General features: G+C 36.5%; 1 protein-coding gene across 4 annotated transcripts in view; it reads left to right on the plus strand.

Moving 5' to 3' along the window:
- Positions 1-21,883, plus strand: part of TM2D1 (TM2 domain containing 1) — a 46,686-nt gene that overhangs the window by 16,283 nt on the left and 8,520 nt on the right. For 3 of the 4 annotated variants that reach the window (XM_026497954.4, XM_026497956.4, XM_044383807.3), the window contains exons 4-5: positions 3,597-3,688; positions 12,817-12,890. In XM_026497954.4, the coding sequence (XP_026353739.2) occupies positions 3,597-3,688; positions 12,817-12,890 (166 nt within the window). Of the gene's footprint in view, positions 1-3,596; positions 3,689-7,572; positions 9,058-12,816; positions 12,891-21,883 lie in introns of those variants that run through there. The other variant, XM_057310613.1, reaches the window with a different exon arrangement.

Genomic DNA, 21,883 nt, shown 5'->3' on the forward strand with positions numbered 1-21,883 from the left:
TCACTTCTGTCCTCATTACACTGGGCAAAACTCTGTTATGGCTACACTTAGCTGCAAGATGGGCTAGAATATGTAACTTTGCTCTATGTCCGTGAGAAAAAGAACAGTGGTTCAGTGAACAATTAGTCTCTGCTACGCCACCCGTTTTCAGGTTATTCTTTAGGGTGATATAATATATAGATAATTATGTTTCTAATTTCAAGCTTTTTGAAAGGCTTGTTCCTATAATATGTACCTTTTATGAATTTTTCTGTTTAATGGAGTCCAGCTTCTGGCCATGCTGAAATTCACCAGCAATCTTTGTTCTATATCAAATGGATCTTTATAGTCCATATCTTAATCTTTCTACAGCATTTGGCATTTCCTTCTCTTAAAATTCTTTCCTTGACTTCTAGTATAAAACACTCTTCTATTTTCTGTGATTCTTCTTTTGTTTTTTTTCTTAAATCTTGACATCCCCAAGATTATATCCTTGTCCTATTCCCTTTTTCATTCATTCACCCCTTTGACTTTTCTCACCATCTTTATGTATATTAAGGTCCTAAACTCAATCTATCATCTTCTCCTTCAAATCATCTCCTCCTTTGTCTTAGTGAGTGGCGGCTGGTCTACTCAGTTTCTTAAGCTGAAACTTTGAAGTTATTCTTGACTTCTCCTTTTTCATCATTCCCCACATTTAGTGTGGTTACTTCTGCCTTCTTAGTATTTCCCAATTTTGTTTACATTTCTCTCCCACTGCTACTGCCCAGTAGGTCATAGCTTGAGTTTCTACAAAGCCTACTAATTTATTTCTCTATTTGTAGTCTGGTGCCCCATTCCAGGGTAGATGGGACACCACTGCCCTCAGCATAAAATCTGACATCCTTGCAATATTAGATGCATAAGCAGGATCTCTGGTCCATCTGCCATCTCCCCAACTCCCCCCAACTGTCCTAATTGTGAATGAAATGCAAAAAAAAACAGGATTGTAAGACTGACATAATCAGATTTGACTTTAAAGTGATAACTCCGGCTACCTCTCTGTTTCTTTACTTCCCTTTTGCAGCAAAACTCCTTCAAAGAGTTGTCTAATACTCCTGTTCCTCAATTTTTTTCATTCCAGGCTTTCTTAAGCCTGCTCTGTTTGGTCTTTTTCCTGTACCACATCACCAAAATTGCCCTCGCTGAGGTCACTAATGAACTCCTTTTGATTAAATTTAGTGGTAAATTCTCAGCCATTACTTATGTGATCTGTCAGTCACATTTGGCACAATTGATCACTCTGTTCTCCTTAATATACTGTACTGTTTTCACTTGACTTCCAGTATACCACACTCTCCTAGTTTTATTTCTTCCTCACTGTTAGCTCTTTCTCGGTCTCCTTTCTAGTTTTTTCTCTTCTTGATCTCTTAATATTGGAGTATCTCAAGGCTCGGTCTGTGAATCTCTCTCTCTCTCTCTCTGTCTGTCATTTCCATATGGAAATGTCCTGGTTTAAAATATTTCCTATATGCTTGTAACTCCCTAATTTATATCTCCAGCCCAGACTTCTCTCCCTAACTCTAGACTTATAAACCCTTCTGTCCTTTGAACAACTCCACTTGGATATCTGATAAATATCTCAAACTCACATGTCCAACAATGAAATCCTGAACATCCTTCCGAGGTCTAGTCTACCCTCAGCCTTCCCCAACTCAGTTAATGCTAGCTTCATCCCTCTAGTTACATAGGACAGAATCTTTAGCTTTATTTTTATTCCTTTCTTTTTTCATTCCCTAAATTGAATACATCAGGAAATCCAGTTGTTATACTTCAGAATATAACCGGAATCTCATCACTTCTCACTGTTTCTTTTGCTATGACTCCAGGTCGAGCCACTATTAATTTTCATCTGGGTTATGGCAAGAGCCTTCAGACTCCTCCTTTGTCCTTGTGGTAGCTTGCATTTGTTCAACAAATTCATCCCTCTCAATCACTATTAACTGGGTGGTGTATACTTTCCACTCTTTTGATTTGGGGCTTGACCATGTGGTTGTATTTGGCCTATGTAATGCTAGCAGGTATGAAACAAGCAGGGGCTTAAATGTGCTTGTAGGTTTAGCTTTATTCTTTTTTTTTTTTTTTAAAGATTTATTTATTTACTAGACAAAGAGAGACAGCCAGCGAGAGAGGGAACACAAGCAGGGGGAGTGGGAGAGGAAGAAGCAGGCTCATAGCGGAGGAGCCTGATGTGGGGCTCGATCCCATAATGCCGGGATCACGCCCTGAGCCGAAGGCAGACGCTTAACCGCTGTACCACCCAGGCGCCCCGGTTTAGCTTTATTCTTGAATCTTGGTGATATGTTCTGAAATGAACTTGTCCCACGTAAATGCTACACCTTTAGCTACACCTTTAAGAAAAACTTAAGAGGAACGAACTAAGTAAGTAGCCTGGATTAAACTGACCCAAACTTTAGCCCGAAGCAGCATCTCCTGGGTGAACCTACCCTAGATCAGCTGAACCACAGCCAACTGCAGTCTACAAGTGTGAGGATAATTGCTTATCGTTGTAAGCCACCAAAGTTCAGGGTGGTTTGTTATACAGTGTTATTGTGACAGTAGCTTACAAGTACTCCCCTACAGTCTGTTTTCAGCACAGCAGCTAGAGTTATTTTAAAATCTAAATCAGATCATATCACACATCTACTTAAAATCCTGCAGTTGTTTCCCATATCCTTGAGAGTACAAACCAAAGTCTTCACAGTGGTATTCAAGGCCATACATGATTCAGCCTCTTTGCCCCTTGTCATCTCTCTGACCTCAGCTCCTACTATTCTCCTATTCTCTAATTCCACTCCTGCTATACTGGCCTCCCTTATAGACCTCAAACATGTCAGGTATACTGTGCTCGCCACAGCAGTTACTTTTGCCTGAGATGGTCCTCCCTTAGAGGTGTGGCATGCTAACTCACTTAACCTCCCTCAGGTCTTTGCTTATGTATCACCTCAATGATGCCTACTCTTACTAACCCTATTTATATCTTACATCACCCTCGTCTGTACCCCTGGCATACTGAATTCCCTAAATGACCTGCTGCACTTCTTTTTTAAATAGCATTAATGACTTTTTTTTTTAAGACTTTATTTATTTGAAGAAGAGAGAGAGCACAAGCGGGGGGGGGGGCGGGGCGCAGAAGGGCAAAGGGAGAGGGAGAAGCAGACTCTTTGCTGAGCAGAGAGCCAATGCGGACTTGATCCCAGGGACTTGATTCCAGGACCCCGAGATCATGACCTGAGTGAAAGGCAGCTGTTTAACTGACTGAGTCACCCATGTGCCCCCATTTAGGACTTTCTAACATAATATATGATTTACTTTTAAAATGTTTATTTTTTTTTGCTTGTTGCCTATGGATTGAAAGCTCTTTGGGGCAGGGATCTTTGTTTCTTTTGTTCATTAATAAATCCCAATAGAATAGAATAGTGCCTGGCATGCATTAACTACCCAGAAGGCATTAATTAAATGAACGAAGGGATGAATGAACACATTAACCAATAAGTGATAATTAACAGCTTTGTTTCCTAAAATGTTTACATGTTGGAAATACATGTATATAACACTCAGGTTCTAATTTTGTGCAGAAACGGTTATTCATACAAAGTGGCAGTTGCGCTCTCTCTTTTCCTTGGATGGTTGGGAGCAGATCGATTTTACCTTGGATATCCTGCCTTGGGTGAGTATGTTTCATCAAGAAAAAATCCTTGTGAAACTTGTATTTCAGGTAAATATGCCTGTTCTTTCCATTTTATTATTTTTTTAAGGATTTTATTTATCTGAGAGAGAAGGAGAGAGAGCACGAGCAGGGGGAGGAGCAGAGGAAGAGGGACAAGTAGACTCCATGCTGAGCACAGGGCCCTACTTGGGGCTCCATTGCAGGATCCTGACATCATGACCTGAGCCGAAATCAAGAGTTGGACGCTTAACCGACTGAGCCACCCAGATGCCCCAGATATATCGATTCTTATAGATTAAATCTTTGCATACTATTAATAGTGACAGGTTCCACGTAACTGGACTTGAATAGTTAATGTTCTTCTGTGAATATAGAGCTAGCTGTTAGCTTTACAGTTCAGCTTGGGTAAGAAATACTGACTTTTCCTGTATTTTCATCTTTATGAAAACACAAAATAGTAAAGGAACTTCCTTAGGACAGTAGGCTTGAGTTGTCGTTGTTAGTACTGGGCAACATGGTGGACATTTAATAACTATTTTATGAATAAATGCGTATCTCTTCTATCTTTCTAAAAATGTTTGCCTTCTACCTGAACCTCTGTCAGTGTTCCCTTGGGAACAGAAACTTTCTTTCAGGAGAAGCTTGCGTTGGAACTACGGCAACCGGCATGGGCTGGTGTGGAGCCAGACTTCTATTAACCTTAGCCTCCCCCCCCCACACAGACACGTTCCTTCCAGCTGTAATCTTCCCATTTACTATAGTTACTAATGCTTGTGAAAACTGTTTATATTTGATGATAGCGTTTGTTTAAACAATACTTTTATATGCCTGCCCTTAGTTAAGCCTTACAGCTCTCTGACTTTATCATCCTCTTTAAATCTTCTTTACCAGGTAGGGAAATTGTCACCAGAGAGGTTAAGGGATTTACTCACTCTAGAGGCCTTGTTTTATTCGGTGACATATTTGTTGTTATCATCCTTGTTTTATGGATAGGGAAATCGTCAATGAGATTTAAAGATTTACCCAAGGACACTCTGCTAGTGACCTGAATTTGAACCCAAATTTTCTGGCTCAAGAGATCGTGCTTTATTTACTATAGTACTCTGCTTCTATATTAGCCCTTTACTGAGCAAAATTTAAAGTTTCTGAATGCTCTGTTTTCCAGCTAGCAAGACTAATCTTAATTCTTTCCATGTTGCTAACTACCAGAGATCAAAGAGGAATCTTTACTGTGTTGTTAGTGGGAAGTATGTTTCTGACAGCCTTACCTGGAACTCACAAATTTCTTCAGTTAATAGACATTTATTCTACATTTATTCTACATTATTACTTACTACCTGTTATGTAAGTAACTAAGTGCCCTGGAAATAATGATGAAGATCATAGTTCATATTGGTTAAAAAGGAAATAAATATGAAATAAATATGTTGGGTCCATTTATGATACAGCTATTACAGAACCATGGCAAAGTGCTATGAGAGTACAGAAGAGGGGCTGATTTAGTTAGCCTTGGGGTATGAGGGAGGACTTCTTAGATGAGGTGACATTTGAACTAGGTTTTGAAGGATGAACAGATTACACAGGTTGAGGGCATTACACAGAACAGCATGTGCAAAGGCACTGGGTGTGACAACATGTGTGCATGCTGAGAGAATGGTGGATAGCTTTTGGCATAGAAAGAATAATGGCTGGAGATGAAAAGTGACTGCAGAGGTAGTCTGTGGTCAGATTATAAAGGGCTTTGTGTGTCTTGTTATAGAGTTTGAACTTTACCATTTGAACATCAGAAGCCATAAAAGTTTTTAAGCAGAGAAGAATCATGGTCAGACTCATATTTCAGGAAGATGCTACTGGAGGAATTGAGGGAAATGGCTTAGAACAGAGAAGGACTGGTGACAGAGAAAGGTGGAAGGAGATTGATGTCATAGTCCTGGCCTGAGTGATGGCGTGACTCACCTTCCTGCTGTGTGTTAGAGCAGCTGTACCTTTCCCTACAGCAGAAAGCCGTGTGATGTGCACAGAAGCCTCGGAGTTGACTAATGATGTACTATACAGTGACTAATTGAACATAATAAAAAATAAAATAAAGTAGCAATCCTTTAGATGATGGCTGGCTGGCTGGTTAGACAGAAAAACCAGATTCATAGTGAGAAAGTAAAATGATATGGTGATGGTAAGAATACACTTGAAGCCTTCTGCCTTTATCCTCATATTTTCTTCCGTGTTCTCTTTAAGAAGACAGACTCATGTATATATATTGGAAAGATTTCTAACTTTTAGAAAGTTTTTAAAAGGTTGGGAAGGAAGGAGAAACACTATTCTTTAGAACAGTTTATTCGGTGATGATTTTGAATAGTGAATCTATTTTATGTATTTGGCATAATGAGTGACTTTTTGGCTTCTTGTGATGTGTGTCAGATGAGCTGTCCTGTCATATGTGTAAGTTAATGTTTTTGTCTTACTGTAGCACATAATAATATGTCGGCGTGTACGTTGTAAATTTTTCTTCCTGCAAAGTGAAATTTTGGGTAATAAAGCTCTGTATAGTGGCTCCGGTTAGTGAATGTTAGTTTCCTGCCAGGAGCTGCTTTTCTCTGGCCACTGCTACTCTGATCTATTACGAGCTTTAGTTAGAGAGAACCTTTCCCTGGGACGCTGAGATTCCATAAACTTGCAAGTGCAGTTTTTAACATTCAACATTATGCTACAGTATAAAAGTTTTTTGTTTGTTTTTTTAATCATTAAATAACTTACTGTATTTTTTTTTTTAATTTTATTTGTCAGAGAGAGAGAGAGAGAGCACAGGCAGGGGGAGGGGCAGAGAGAGAAGCAGGCTCTCCGTTGAGCAGGGAGCCCAATGCCAGACTCGATCCCATGACCTGAACCGAAGGCAGATGCTTAACAGACTGAGCCACCCAGGCATCCCAATAACTTACTGTGTATCACAACAACCTTTGGGTGTTCATTAGTTCAACACATATTTTGACTGTTGGTCTACGTTACAACTTTCTCAAGATTAAGTCTGTCACTTCTCATTTGTCTGCTTTCCAGCTTCTGAATTTTTGTTGCTACTGTCTTATCTTTTATTCTCTTTGTTCTGTTGGGTTTGTGGACTTTAAAAATTCCTTACCGTCCTTTAGTGGGGTCTTAGAGTGAGAGGAGCTAAGTAGGCATGTCAAAGTCATGATATTTAACCGAGAACCCTCTTATTTCTTTTAAGCATTCAAATATTTCGATTGTATCTTATTTACATTTAAGTTGTCGTAATGTTAAGGATTTTGATATGTTTTATTAACTAATCTAATATGTAAAGTTACAATGTTTTTAAATTTTAAAATATTAAATGTTTTTAAATTAAATTTTAATTTTTACCGAGAAGTCAGGCTTAAAGAATTTTGGTATTTTTCATTAAAATGATTACTAACATTGTAGTACTACCCTTACTACAATGCTGAGTGGTATGAAAATAGTTACATATGGACCCTAACATTCTATTTTTTTTTTTGAAGATTTTATTTATTTATTTGAGAGGAAGTGAGAGAGAACATGAGCAGAGGGTGGAGGCAAAGAGAGAAACAGACTCCCCGCCGAGTGGGAGCCCATTGTGGGGCTTGATCCCAGGACCCTGGGATCATGACCCGAGCTGAAGGCAGATGCTTAACCGACTGAGCCACCCAGGCGCCCCTATTTTTCTTACAATCTTATTTAATCTTCATGGTTATGAAAAGCAGTGGTAGCTTGTTAAAATACTTCCTTAAAACTATTTATGATCTTTGGAATTTTATAAGAACAGAATAAATAATATAAATCATGCAATTTGAAACTTGCTTTTTCTAAGTTGTTTATGGTTGAATATGATATTTCTTTTCTTTTCTTTTTTTAAGATTTTATTTATTTATTTGACAGAGAGAGACAGCCAGCGAGAGAGGGAACACAAGCAGGGGGAGTAGGAGAGGAAGAAGCAGGCTCCTACCAGAGCAGCCTGATGTGGGGCTCGATCCCCGAACGCCAGGATCACGCCCTGAGCCAAAGGCAGACGCTTAACGACTGCGCCACCCAGGCGCCCCTGAATATGATATTTCATTATATAAATTTTACTTCAGGATTAAATAAGGGAAATGTGTTGGGGGGGTGAGGCTGAATAAAATTTGATAAGATCTAAAAATTCCTTTAAGAAAGTTTTTTTTTTTAATTAAAAAAAATTTTTAAATTTTTAATTAAGGGCTTGAATTCATGACCCTGAGATGAAGACCTGAGCTGAAATCAAGAGTCAGATACTTACCAACTGAGCCACCCAGGCACCCCCAAAATTTTCTTTTCAGATATTTCAAATTCCTTTTTAGCCCATGACTATAACTTTATATATAGCTTTATTTCCTTTAATTGATTTATCCCTCAGTATGCAAGTGCTACATTAACTAGAAAGGTTTTTTTTTTTTTTTACAATGAAACCTTATTTTTCTAATAATATTCTATCTTTGTATTCTTAACTGTGTTAACATCTGTGATTTTTTTAGGTATGCGGTAGCTAGCATATTTTGCTTTGCCCATCTGTAGCATTAAAAGATTATGGATTCCTGAAGATAATAGCTCTTTTGGAGCAGTTAACAGGAGAGAGAGATACTCTTTCCATAGTGGTATTCCTTTTAAAATGTAAATAATTTCTTATGAGAATAACAAAATATTTTTAAGCCCAAATCTTAAAAATCTTTGGTTATATTCTTCTTCTTCTTCTTTTTTTTTTAGTTTAAAGTTACCAGTTTGGACTGGTATATCATATCCATAGATCATGGGACAAATAAAGGGATTTATAGGTTAAACTGTTCTAAGATTTGAAAACTCTCCTTTTATAAGTACAGACAAAAAGAATAGTGATAGCTAATTACCAAGTCATTATAGAACACCTGTGGCTTGGCAAATAGCAACTTTAATATGCAATAATCTGCATTCTCCAAAACAGTTATGCAGACAGCAGAATTTGCAAGACTCAACCTGTAATAAAAGAAAAAATACCAGAATTTTTTTAAATATCCCAAATTAATCTCTGTTCTTTTTATTTTATACCCAAATAAATCCTTTGATTGAATTCATGTTTTAAAATGTAAAGTTTAGGTTACTAAAGTATAAAGTACACTCAAAACATGAGCTTTATTAATGTCATCTGGCAGCATAATCTTTTTGAAAGAATGTATCTCTAATGGTTCAGGATAAAAATGGATCCTTCTTTATTAGAAGCACTTTTATTTGGAATTTTAAAACAGTTTTTAAAATCTGAAACTGATACTCCTTTTCACAATAAGAAGTTAGTAAATCATGTCTGTACAAAGAGACACTTTTTTATTTGGAAAAATAAAGTCAATATATGCAACTTTGTGTGGGTCAAGTTGATCATTGTTTGCAAATAAGGTAATTTACACTTGATATAGTTTTTCCTTCAGTAGTCACACTGACTAGGCATTGGAATGACACAGCACTGACTTCCAGTTGTTCACGGAAGGGAAGGGGAAGACAGATCAATAAAAATATATAGTAAATCACACGATGGGATATGTGCGATGCTGAACGTTAAGGGCAGGGCTGGGGAGCATCTAGGAATATTATTAAACTCATCCTGGGGACATTAGAGAAGACTTCCTAGGAGTTTTAAACAACTCTTAGGGGTTAGCTAGGTGACTGGGAATGGAGGGGCAGAGGAGGAGTCCAGGCAGACAGTAGCATAGCTCATATAAACCTAGAGATGGCTGAGGAGAATCCGAGAGCACAGCACATTGGAAGGGATCTTCGGGTAGTTAGGAGTAACCCAGGCAGAAGGAATTTGCAAGATATGAGACTCGGTTAAATGATCCTACTATAAAGAATGTGAATTTATGCTGTCTACATTTCTCAGTGAACAATAATTGTAGGAATAGTAGAAACAGTGGTAGGAGACATAATGGCTGGGCTAACATTTCAGATTTTGCCATGTGTCATGTACTATTCTAAGTTTTTACTTTTTCTCATTATCTCCTTTAAGTCTTAGTGTCCTTCCTATCTTCTTTCTTTCTTTTTTTTTTTTTTTTTAAGATTTTATTTATTTATTTGACAGAGAGAGAGATAGCCAGCGAGAGAGGGAACACAAGCAGGGGGAGTGGGAGAGGAAGAAGCAGGCTCCCAGCGGAGGAGCCTGATGCGGGGCTCGATCCCAGAACGCCGGGATCATGCCCTGAGCCGAAGGCAGACGCTTAATGACTGAGCCACCCAGGCACCCCATTCCTATCTTATTTTCATAAAATATTTTTATATTTGGAAAGCTAAAACAAGTTTAAGATAGCAGTATAAGCAACTTACATTAGTAAACTCATCCTTTGTGTTACATTTGCAGAAATAGATGGACCACAGTTAATACAGGTTTGGAGTGAAACAGGATGTAAATCACTGTACTGAACTTTCAAATTTTTTTAATAGTCAACTTAGTTCCTTAATTTTTAAAGTGCTTTATTGAGGTACAAATGACATACATTAAGATGCACATATTTTAAATGTACCGTGTGATAAGTTAGACATATGTGGACACCTATGAAACAGTCCCCATAATCAAGATAATGACGATATATGTCACTCCCCAAAACTTCCTCCTGCCCTTTGTAATCCCTGCCTCTTGGCCCTCCTTATACTGCTCTTTCCCAAGCAAACACTCATCTGCTGTCTGTCACTGTAGGTCAGTTTGCAAATTCCTCAAATGCTTAAGTATCATCTTGGATCTGTTCTGTGGTTTCTTTAAACGTGTGACTTCAGGAGTAGGTGACACCAAGTTCCAAACACACGTATCATGCCCTTATCTAATGTTTCATCTGAACAGGAACCTCTCATGTTCATTTTTCTGAAGCACCCTTAAGAAGGAGTTCATCCGCAGAATATCAAGATTTTAATGACTTATTATCATTCTCTTTTTGAGTGTTACCACATTACTTTGCCAATAAATATACTTTTATGTCATTGTTTTAAATAGCTGCATAGTATTCTCTCCTCTTATTAGGCATATGGGTTTTCTGAGATAATTCCTCCTGTTGAACATTTACATTGTACTAGTTTTTTGATAGTCATACGAGAAATATTTATCAAATCTTACTGTCTGTCAGATACTGTTCAAAGAATTGACTTGAGTAAGATAAGGACCCTGTCTTGAGGAATTTACGTAGCAGAAGAAGACAGAGGATGAATGAACAAACCAACAAACGAGGGTGTTACAGATTTTTAATTGGCACCAAAAAGGCAATAAATAGGGGAGATGTGATAGGGCAAGGGGCTTTGGGGGAAGCAGCGTGCTGCTTTAGATAGGCAGGTTAGACTTCTCTGAAGAACTCTAGAGAAATGAGAAGATGTACAGAATATTGTTGGAAGAGGTCATGACAAGAGCAAAGGCTCTGACATGGTTATTTTTTCTTAATAGAGTAGCAAGTAATTAAAGACAAACTTTTTTTGAAACTTTTTTTAATAGAGAGGGAGAAGAGCATTGGGGAGGGAGCAGAGGGAGAGAGAGAGAATCTTAAACAGGCTTAATGCCCAGTGCTGAGCTGGGCGGGGGCTCGATCTCATGACCCTGAGATCATGACCTGAACTTAACTGACTGAGCCACCCACACACCCCAGAACCATTCTTAAAATTAATCTTTTTAAAAGCAAATTGAAGAAAGGGGACCTCTGTGATATTTCCAAATTTACACTAAAATGCTGTGTGAAGAGGGATACATTTCACAAATAGAATGAATGAGTGAATGGATAGAATATACCAAATCGAGTGGATCAAGTTCCCTGGGCAACTATAATAACATGCAACTAATGAAGAAAATAATTAAAGGAATTTTTATATAAGATAATGACTAAAAAGTTAGAGGTCTTTAGGAAACAGAAAAGCTGAGACAGCTTATCCATTCATTTTACAGATATCGAGCATCTGCTATGTGGTAGATGATGTTGTAAGCACTGAGGACACAGGAGTAAATAAACCAGATGAAAGACCTTCCCTAATGGGACTTCATGAGACAGATAGAACAAATATAAAATATTAGGTAACGTAACAAGTGTTTTGAAGAAAATCGAAAGCAGAATTTTATATAATCTCTATATTTTAGTAGTTTTAAAGTGATTTCCAACATGTGTTCTCTTACTACTTACAGCATTATTCTGCGATATGTCTAATACTAAAAAGGGAAAAATAATCATCTAATGTACTTACAATTTCAGTCTTATTTGTGTATTTCCAAATCGTATGCAGGAGGTGATCTCATCCACTCTTGTGATTTTAGCTGGCATCTGTTTGTAGTTGATACTTAGAACTACCCTTTCACGAAGAGTCTTGTTTCCTACCATTTTTATATGTCTGGAAAGCAATTTAAGTTTAAATATAGAGGAGAGATTACTCATCCCACCCCCACCCCCAGCCTGTCTCTTTATTCCATCATCATGGTTTTGTGTTATAGCGTTGTGTATGTCCTAGATTCTATGCTCTGTAATGATCTGTTCAGTACCTTAGTTCCAAGGTTGTGACTGAAGGTGGAGATGTATATAGTGCATCGAATTGTTGATTTTGAGTGTAGAATTGATGAACATGAGATGCTTAGGAAAAAAGTATAGGATAAATTTAAGATAATTAAGTACAGGATAAAGATAATTGGGTTGCTAATAAAATTTTTCAGTTTAAGATCAAAGTTTTATCTTGGTAATTTTTTCTGTGACTTGACAGTCTTTATTTGTTTGAACTTTCTAATGTAAATGTGTATTAAAATTTCACTCACATAATGTATTAAGTCTAAATAAATAAGGACTAAGAGATGTTCTGTAGCTCTGTCATAATGCAATTTAAAGATTTATTTCTTTAGGACTTTTAAGAAGTTTTGTGAGATTACAGTGAGTTTTTATTTCAGTTCATAATACTTAAGTGAATTAATTTTTGTGTGCCTTTTCTATATAGAGGGTCTTTTAAACCTTTCTCATATTTTCAGGTGAAGATTTGAGTTTTTAAAGCATTGATTTTATATTCTTGATATAAAGAGTTTGTGGTATAGTATACATAATGGTTTATTGGGAAATAGAAAAGTTAATATTCATAAGACTTCCCGGATTTTAAGTGACTCTATCTTTTTTTTCCAGGTTTGTTAAAGTTTTGCACTGTAGGGTTTTGTGGAATTGGGAGCCTAATTGATTTCATTCTTATTTCAATGCAGGTAAGTTAGTTTCAGTCTAAAAGATGATTTACTTTTCCATTCAAATTTGAGTTCTGTGATCTTTCCTGGTATATTTTAAGTATATTAGAAAGCACACTTATATCTCTTAACTGAGGCAAAAGACCCCACGGGCAGATTATCCCCTGATGGGAACTGAAACTACCCCCTCAGGCAATAAGGACTGCCCCAAACCAGCAAGACCTCACGTGACTGACCCCTAAGAGAGTGATCAACCTGACTTTGCTGCCCCTGCTGCATGTACCCACCGACCTTTGTCCCACATTTTCCTGATAAAAACTTAGAAGTGTTTTCAGCACTTTGGAGACAGTCTTTGAGACGTTAGTCCACTGTCTTCCCAGTGTTGACCTCACTGAAATAAATTCCTTTCTTGTTTCAAAAAAAAATTAAAATGAAAGTAAAAAAATAATAAATATATTAGAAAGTAGTTAGGAATACTTTTTCAGTTTTTCTTCAGATGCTACGTGTAACGGATTATAGCCATGTTTCCAAGTAACATTTCCCAACCTGTGTTCTACCAGTTAGTAGTTCTAAAAGACTGCTATCTTTTCATTAAAAAAAAAAGGATTCCGTGCTCAAATATGATTTGTAAATGTGAATTCAAATGAGATTTTTTTTACTGAATAACTTCTGAGAATCTTTATAATCTGTATTATGGATCTCTAATAAGGATTAAGATTATTTCTCAGATTTATTATTTCTTTTCCTGATAGTCACAGCCACATTTGTCAATTACTATAAAAGGATATTGATGGGGATCTGATATTCACATATGAACATATGGAGGCAGAAACAGTGTTTCCTTTTTTTTTTTTAATGGACAGGTACTGTATATTAATGTTCTCTTGGTTGTAAATGTTAGAAACTGAAATCCAGCTAGGTTAAGCCATAAAGAAAAAAGGACGGTCTGGGCGTTCTGTAGAAAATCTGGGAGTGGGGCTGGCCTCGGGCAAGACCAAATTCATACAACCAAACGATGTGTTCAGGAACTCTTCTGATTCCCCTCTCTGCTTCTCTGTGTTAACCTCATCTTTTCCCACTGCAGTGGTGTGGAGGCAGGCAGAGTGTGAAATGCTATCCTTTAGCATTTAAAAGTGCCACCAGATGTTTTACATTAAATTACACTGAACCGATTGTGGTTAACTTGTGAGGATTCTTAAATTAGAGAAGGAGATGAGTTTATCACAACTAATGTCACAGAACAGCATTTCAGTGAGCATTTATGGAGCACCCAGTGTCTTCAGCAGGAGTGTCAGTATGCATGTAGATCATCAGTTTTGGTCTTCTTTCCCATACAATATTTCCACTCCTCAATTCTGTCTGCTTGATGTTAATCCTTATGTTTTAAAAGAAAGTCAAAATCCAGGAGATTTTGGTAGCATACTGTGAGGAGGGTACCATACTGTGAGGAGGAGGCAGCATATGGACCAATAAGATACCAGAATTAAACAAGGAAAATATTTGGTTTTAAAGTTGGAATTTTCCTGTCTTTATTCATAAACATATGCCTAACCAAATATCCTGCCTTCTCCGACTGGGGGACAGGCAAGCAGGCATGAAGAGGCTAAGGTACTGGTGCACATATGCTTGGAAATGGATTTCTCACTTTAAACGAGGATCCAAGGAATTTCATGTATTATTGGGATTCTTTAAGATATCCAGAATTCAATGTCTTTGAAACCCATTTACTTAATATTTTCACACTAGGTTCTTTCTTTGGTGATGTCATTGCTTTATATAAAGCTTTACTTATATCAAATTATAGAGCTTATTTGATTCAGCAGCTGCTTTCTGGTACACAAATGCCTGAACTTTTGAGAACAAATTGTTCTTTTCTTAAAGATCTCTAGCTGAACCTATTGCATTAAGAATACTGAGGCAGGGGGCGCCTGGGTGGCACAGCGGTTGGGCGTCTGCCTTCGGCTCAGGGCGTGATCCCAGCGTTATGGGATCGAGCCCCACATCGGGCTTCTCCATTGTGAGCCTGCTTCTTCCTCTCCCACTCCCCCTGCTTGTGTTCCCTCTCTCGCTGGCTGTCTCCATCTCTGTCAAATAAATAAATAAAATCTTAAAAAAAAAAAAAAGAATACTGAGGCAGAATTAGAGTGTTTGAATTTCTGCAGTAAATTTCCCTAAGTAAGACATTTTAACAGGTATGGCCACGTTAGCTTTAGACCGCTTTCAGAATGGGGAAACAATAAGTTTTCAAATGTAGCCAAATGAGGGATAGCCTTATTCTACACGTCATTTAATATACTTAACATGTGACGTTGACTACTTTAGTTTTTAAGAATTATTTTTTCAGCAAATAAAATGTTTTTAATATAAATATCATAAATGATATTAATGTTTTTGTCCCAAATATATTTTTTCCAATTTCTCATAGACCGTTTACATTTGTACATCATCTTTTTGTTTATTCTTCTTTCTCATTCTCTCCATCCTGTTTTTTTTTTTTTTCTTTTTGCCATTAAATATTGTTCCCCAGTGAATAGCAATGTTTTTCTTTTGGGCTATGATCCCAGAAACATATTGTGCATGAACTCAAGACCTATAAAAACATACTTTGCTTCACAGTGTTTATAACAAAAATCCAGGAAAATCCTCTTTAAAAAAAATAGGTCTAGTTATTTCATCTTTGAACCAAAGTATATAAAGCATAATGCACATATTACTAAAGTAATCTTTACGTGTCACTATATTTACTGAAAATACTTTAATGAGTATCTATTTATTAATAAACTTTTGAAGTTTCTTTTTTTCTTAAAAAATATGGAAATGGCAGTGTGAATTAGTAGTATAAAATAATACATAGAATTAATTCAGCCCTTTTGTGCATTCAACAAAAATCTAAATCAGTGATATATGTGTAGCATATAGTCTTTCAATTATAGGTAACTGTTGTGTATAATTACTGTAAGGCAGTTCTGAAGATTTTAAAACAAACATTCTTTGTGCTTATGTATTTTATATATATGTTATGATGGATTGATTAGACATTTAATTTTTTATTAGAAAAAATATGAGACTATTTTGATTTCATTTCAGCTTCTTTCCTCACTCACGCAATCTGGATGTTTTTAACTATACGAAACCCACTGATGTGGAGTCTGCCAAACAAAAAGAAAAGAAAGTTTCCTCGGTTAAGTGGAGATAAGATAGCCACAAATCAGAAAGATGAAGATGGGTAGAGGGAAAATGGAAATATGACTTGGAGTGTAGAAAGTTGTTGGAAGGAAGTATGTCAGTGTACTTTGTGACAATTTAAAAAAATTCTCTGCATCATGGAAGAAATTGCTTTCATTTTTATTCCTATTAACATTACAGAGTAGATCTCCTTAAGGGACTAATAACTAGAAATTCACAGAAACAGCATAATTTCAAGACATTAATGAATTTTAAAATTTATAAAATATCTCATTAGTTTGATATTTAATATAGATAATTCATTTTAGCACTGAATTATATAGTGCTTCTGTGTTATTTTTTAACTTTTAGACACCAGGTTTGACTTTTCACACATAAATTTCTTTAGAAAAAAGTTTTTTACTATAGCACTGGAGTACACTAAGCATAGCATATACTATCGAAAATTTTGGCTGATTTGAACTGAATGCAATATACCTTGTGAAAAGTGTAGCTTTGTACCAATTAGAGGCAAGTTGAGAAGCTAAAAAAAGGTAGTTTTTAAAAGTGCTTGCTTTTTCTTTAGGACCTTGAAGTTCTAAATTTCATAGTTATCACTTGAGAAGTAATGAATAAAATAAAAGTTGATATGATAAGCTATAGAAAGTAGGTTTCATGCCATCGATGAAAATGGGTTTAGTGAGCACCAGTCAGGTATAATAAGTTGAGATCCTGCTCTAGAGGAAGTTAAATCTATCCCAGAAGTGTTCTGTAGCAAGATTCCATTTATTATCAGAAATAAAATGTTTCCTTGGGAACTGCAGATGTAAAATAAAAGTGAGTTATCTTGATTTTATCTTGTTTAAATTGTTTGAATTTTTTAAATTGTTTGAATTTAGTAAAAATTTTAAAAGCCTAGGCTTTTCAGTCTAGAGCATGAGCAGGGCTCAAGTTGTAGGTTCACTTGTGTGTAAGCCAGTTTGTTTTGTCCAAGACATAGCCTACTCCCTTGCCCTGTAACATACACATACCGTTGATCAAAGGAAGGAATAAACCTGTAATCACCCAATATCTGTTACCAGTACTACAAAAGTTGATCAAAGTCCTTGATAGTTCAGTAGATGTAGGACAGCAGTATATAAAAACCAGTAGACATTTTATAGATATCAAGTCTTTCAAATAGCCCTCTGTATTATTTATTTAATCCTGATGTGATTTGTTGGGGAAATAAACTGGAAAACTGAGGAGACTGATAATTTGTGTAGCCTCTGCTCTGTCATGTGACCTTAATTAGGTAGATTTCACTTAGTTCACTTTTCCTGTGGACAGATATTTATTTAGTGAATTAAAGGAAATGTTCAAAAACGAAGAGTATCTTTGTTTTGTTCTTTTATTTATTTATTTTTAAAGATTTTATTTATTTATGTGACAGAGAGACAGCCAGCAAGAGAGGGAACACAAGCAGGGGGAGTGGGAGAGGAGGCTCATAGCAGAGGAGCCCGATGTGGGACTCGATCCTGGTACGCCGGGATCATGCCCTGAGCCGAAGGCAGACGCTTTAACGACTGCGCTACTCAGGCGCCCTGTTTTGTTCTTTTAAAGATTCTATTTATTTATTTGACACAGAGAGAGACAGCCAGTGAGAAAGGGAACACAAGCAAGGGGAGTGGGAGAGGAAGAAGCAGGCTTCCAGTGGAAGAGCCTGATGTGGGGCTCGATCCCAAAATGCCGGGATTAAACCCTGAGCTGAAGGCAGATGCTTAATGACTGAGCCACCCAGGTACCCCAAAAACAAAGAGTATCTTAAACTGGTTTTGAGACTAATCCCAAAGCTGTGTTTTCTTCAGGAGATATAATGTATGAATCTTATTCATTTCTTGAGGAATGATGTTTATATTGGTTATTTAGGATTAATACTAACCAGTCTTTACATCAAATGGAGTCAGGGGGTCTGCATGCATAACTTCTGGCACTTTGTAGGAATCTTGGTGTTTAATTTAAATGTGACTAATCAGATGGTTTTAATGGCCTCATGTTAAAATTAACCACACACAGAAGTCAGCTATGAACACAAAAATGTAATTTGACTTTTAAAAGAATATATTTTTGGGGAAAAGAACTGGGATGGACACAGGTGGCATCATTGTCCTCTAATTGCAGGTAGTTGAGTCATTTTACTTTTTTCACCATGTTAATAGGTCTTTAGGAGATGATTTAATCTTGCCAGTGTTAGTATTTGCATTCTTCATATGGAGAAACTCTTAAGTAGGTTAGATCACATAAAAGGTGCATTGATAGAGTCATATAAAGTGTTCTTAGTTTTCCTTTTTCTCCTTAATTCATTCATAACATTTGAAAGTTGTAAGATAATTTGAGTTACCTAAGCTGATATGACTTCAATGACAATGCAAAGACATTAATGTGGGAGCATAGGTAGATAGCTATTGTTAAAGGTTAGGTATTAAAGTACTTACTAGTAACCACATTTTTTTCTTTAATTAATTTATTAAATGTCACCTAAATATATTCAAGCAAAAATACATATTCCACTAACAAAATCAAAAATTTATAAATTACGAACAAAACTACAGTATTAATAAAGTTCACATAAAGTAAGCTCTCTTCTGGTATGGTAAAAAATATATATATATAATATAAAATTTTTTATTTTAACCTTTTTTAAGTATACAGTTCAGTGGCATTGACATTCAAAATGTTGTACAACTGTCACCATGATCTATTTCCAAAACTTTTTCATCACCCCAAACAGAAACTGTGTACCCATTAAGCAATAGCTCCCCATTTCTCACACCTCCCAGTCCCTGGTAACCTCCGATCTACTTTCTGTCTCTATGAATTTGCCTATTCTAGGTATTTCATATAAGTGGAATCATATATTTGTCCTTTTATGTATGGTTTATTTCATTTTAAATAATGTGTTCAAGGTTTATTGATATTGTGGCATGTATTAGAACTTCATTCCCTTTTATGGCTGAAGAATATTCCATTGTATGTATATACCACATTTTGTTTAGTTCTTCATCCACTGATGGACACTCGGATTGTTTCCATGTTTGGGGTATTATGAATCACTTTGCTATGAATATTTGTGTATAAGTATCTAATTAAGACCCTGTACAGTTCTTTTGGGTATATGCTTAGGAGAAGATAAACTTTTTTTTTTTTTTAAGATTTTATTTATTTGAGAGAGAGAGAGGGAGAGAGTGGCAGAGGGAGGGGGAGAAGCAGGCTCTGCTGAGGGAGGAGCTCCCTCCACTGAGCAGGGAGACCCACGTGGGGCTCGATCCCAGGACCCTGGGATCATGACCCGAGCCGAAGGCAGACGCTTAACCAACTGAGCCACCCAGGTGCCCCAAGATAAGCTTTTATATAAAGCTAATCGAAGAGAATATCTTCGTGACCTTAGATTGGTTAAGTCTTTTCAAACAAGATCCCTAAATTGTAAATCATAAAGAAAAAAAATTAGTGAATTTGAATACCTTAAAATTAAGAAATTGTGTTTTAAAAAAGATACCATAGGTGTGGACCAACTTAACACTTAATAGACTGAATAAAAGGATATTAGCAGCAGGAATTGATATGTAGGATATACAAATCATTTCTGCAAATCAACAAGAAAAGATAGATCCTAGTAGTTAAATGAGTATAGTAAACTAATAGGTGATTCACAGAATCACCCAAATAACTAATATATAAATAAATACTTCAGGGCATTTACTCTAAAAAAATTGTAGTGCTCTCCACAAGGGGTCATGTGCAAAGATTTTTGTCTGTTGTAGCCTGTTTGTGGTAGCAGGAATTTGGAATCAACCCAGATGTGTGCACGAATAGGAGAATGGACGCATCCTCTAACACTAGGCTGCAATTACGGGCACTTACCTAGATGTACATACGCCACATGGAAATGTCTTAAAATTACAGCATACTGTGACAATAGTTTAAAACTGAGCAAGGTCCACAACAATATTATTTGGGCAGATTAAAAATACATATTCAAAGAACATGTTTTTAAAAAATAAATATGTATCCAGCTCATATACTAAATTAAGTGTATGCTCATTATTTATGTGGGCAGATGGTGAGTAGGGGTTGTAGAGAATTAGAGTGGAGATCAGAGGTAAAGAACAAAAAAAGGAATTTGGTGACCACTTCTTAACATTCGTAACTTTAATGTATATTCCTTTTTCCTGGTTACTCTTTTTGCTATAGACTTTGCACTTATAGAAAAACCTACCTCTTTAAGTAAACAATTCAAGATTTTTTTGCATTTAAGCTGCAAATAAAATTTCATGGTAATGAGAATCAGAAACAAATTAAAGAAGAATTTAAATTCCAGCCAGTGCCTCCAAACCACCACCATTTCCATAGGAGAGTGTGGTAGGACAAAAGATACCCATGTCAAATCCCGGGAACCTGGGAATATTACCTTATTTGAAAACAGGGTCTTTGCAGATGTGATTAAGTTAGGGATCTAGATATAAAGAGATCATCCTGGATTATCTGGGTGGGCCTTAAATCCAATGACCAGTGTCCTTATAGGAGACAGAAGAGGAAAAGATAGACACAGCAAAGAAGGCGTTGTGAAGACCAAGACAGATTGGAGTGACATGGCCATAAGCCATGGAATGCCAAGGAGTACTGATTGCTGTCAAAGACTAGAAGAGGTTTAGAACAGATTCTCCCCCTTAGAGTCTCTGTAGGGCATGGGGCTGTTGCAGATAACCTTGATTTTAGACGTCTGGCCGTAGATCAGTGAGAGTAAATTTCTCCTGTTTTAATCCACTAAGGTTTGTGGTAACTTGGTACAGTAGCCACAGGAAACTAACAGAGAGGGATATGACGTTGCTTTCTTGTGGTTTTAAGGCTTCTTACACAAGAGACCTTGATACCCATTATACAAAACAGCTTCCCACAGTGTCGTGGCCCTCCTGTTTCCCCTTTTGGAAGATCAAGACCTGTAGCAACCTCTTGGTCCATGAACTGGACCCACAGATTTTGGAAATCTGCCCCAGCTTATCGAATGGAAATGCTTCATGCTGTAGAATTTGGTTTCAGGCTATTTCTTAGCAGAGAACCAAACTTATAATTTTAGGTTTCATACTCTGTTGTCAATGAACAAATGGACATAGGCATATTTAACTGAGTAAACAATTTCCCAGCATGGGATATTTTAAAGATTTTATAATTAGCAATTTAATAATATACTCAAAGGAATTTATAATTGGCACATGTATTGTACATAAGTATATATACGATGCTTAAAAACATTTAATTTTATTTTGGTGAGGGAATATGGATATGAATAATTGAAAATTTTACAACAGGTAGTTTTCTTAAATATTAAGTAGGATGAACAATTTCTTCTTTGATGAGATAGTTCATAGAAAAGTATATTGACAATACCTTTTAGATGTCATTTAATGTCATGGTCATACAAGATGTAGAACTTAAAAAGTACCCTATGGATCAGCTTGTTCTATTCCTCTTTATATGGACACAAAAACCTGAGATCCAGAGAGGATTCCTCCTACAGCTAGTTATGGACAGCCTTCTCTTCCAGTTCTCCTTTCCTCTGGTGCTTTCCCACGGTGACTGAATTTCTTAGTCTTTGGGGCAGCTCTTCAGATTGTTTTAGCAGAGACTAGCAACGAGAGCCGTGCTTTGGTGATCTGGCAGGGGGCACTGAAAACTAGTGAGTTATCCCGTGTTTTCGGCTACAAGTAACAGAAACCTCAATTTAAATTTTCTTTAATAATATGGTTGTTTACTATATCATACCAAGAATCTAGAGATAAGGTAGTTTTAAGATTTGTTCATTTAGAGCTAAA

This window comes from Ursus arctos, unplaced genomic scaffold (assembly GCF_023065955.2).
Source record: "Ursus arctos isolate Adak ecotype North America unplaced genomic scaffold, UrsArc2.0 scaffold_12, whole genome shotgun sequence".
In the NCBI taxonomy this organism is placed as follows: domain Eukaryota; kingdom Metazoa; phylum Chordata; class Mammalia; order Carnivora; family Ursidae; genus Ursus; species Ursus arctos.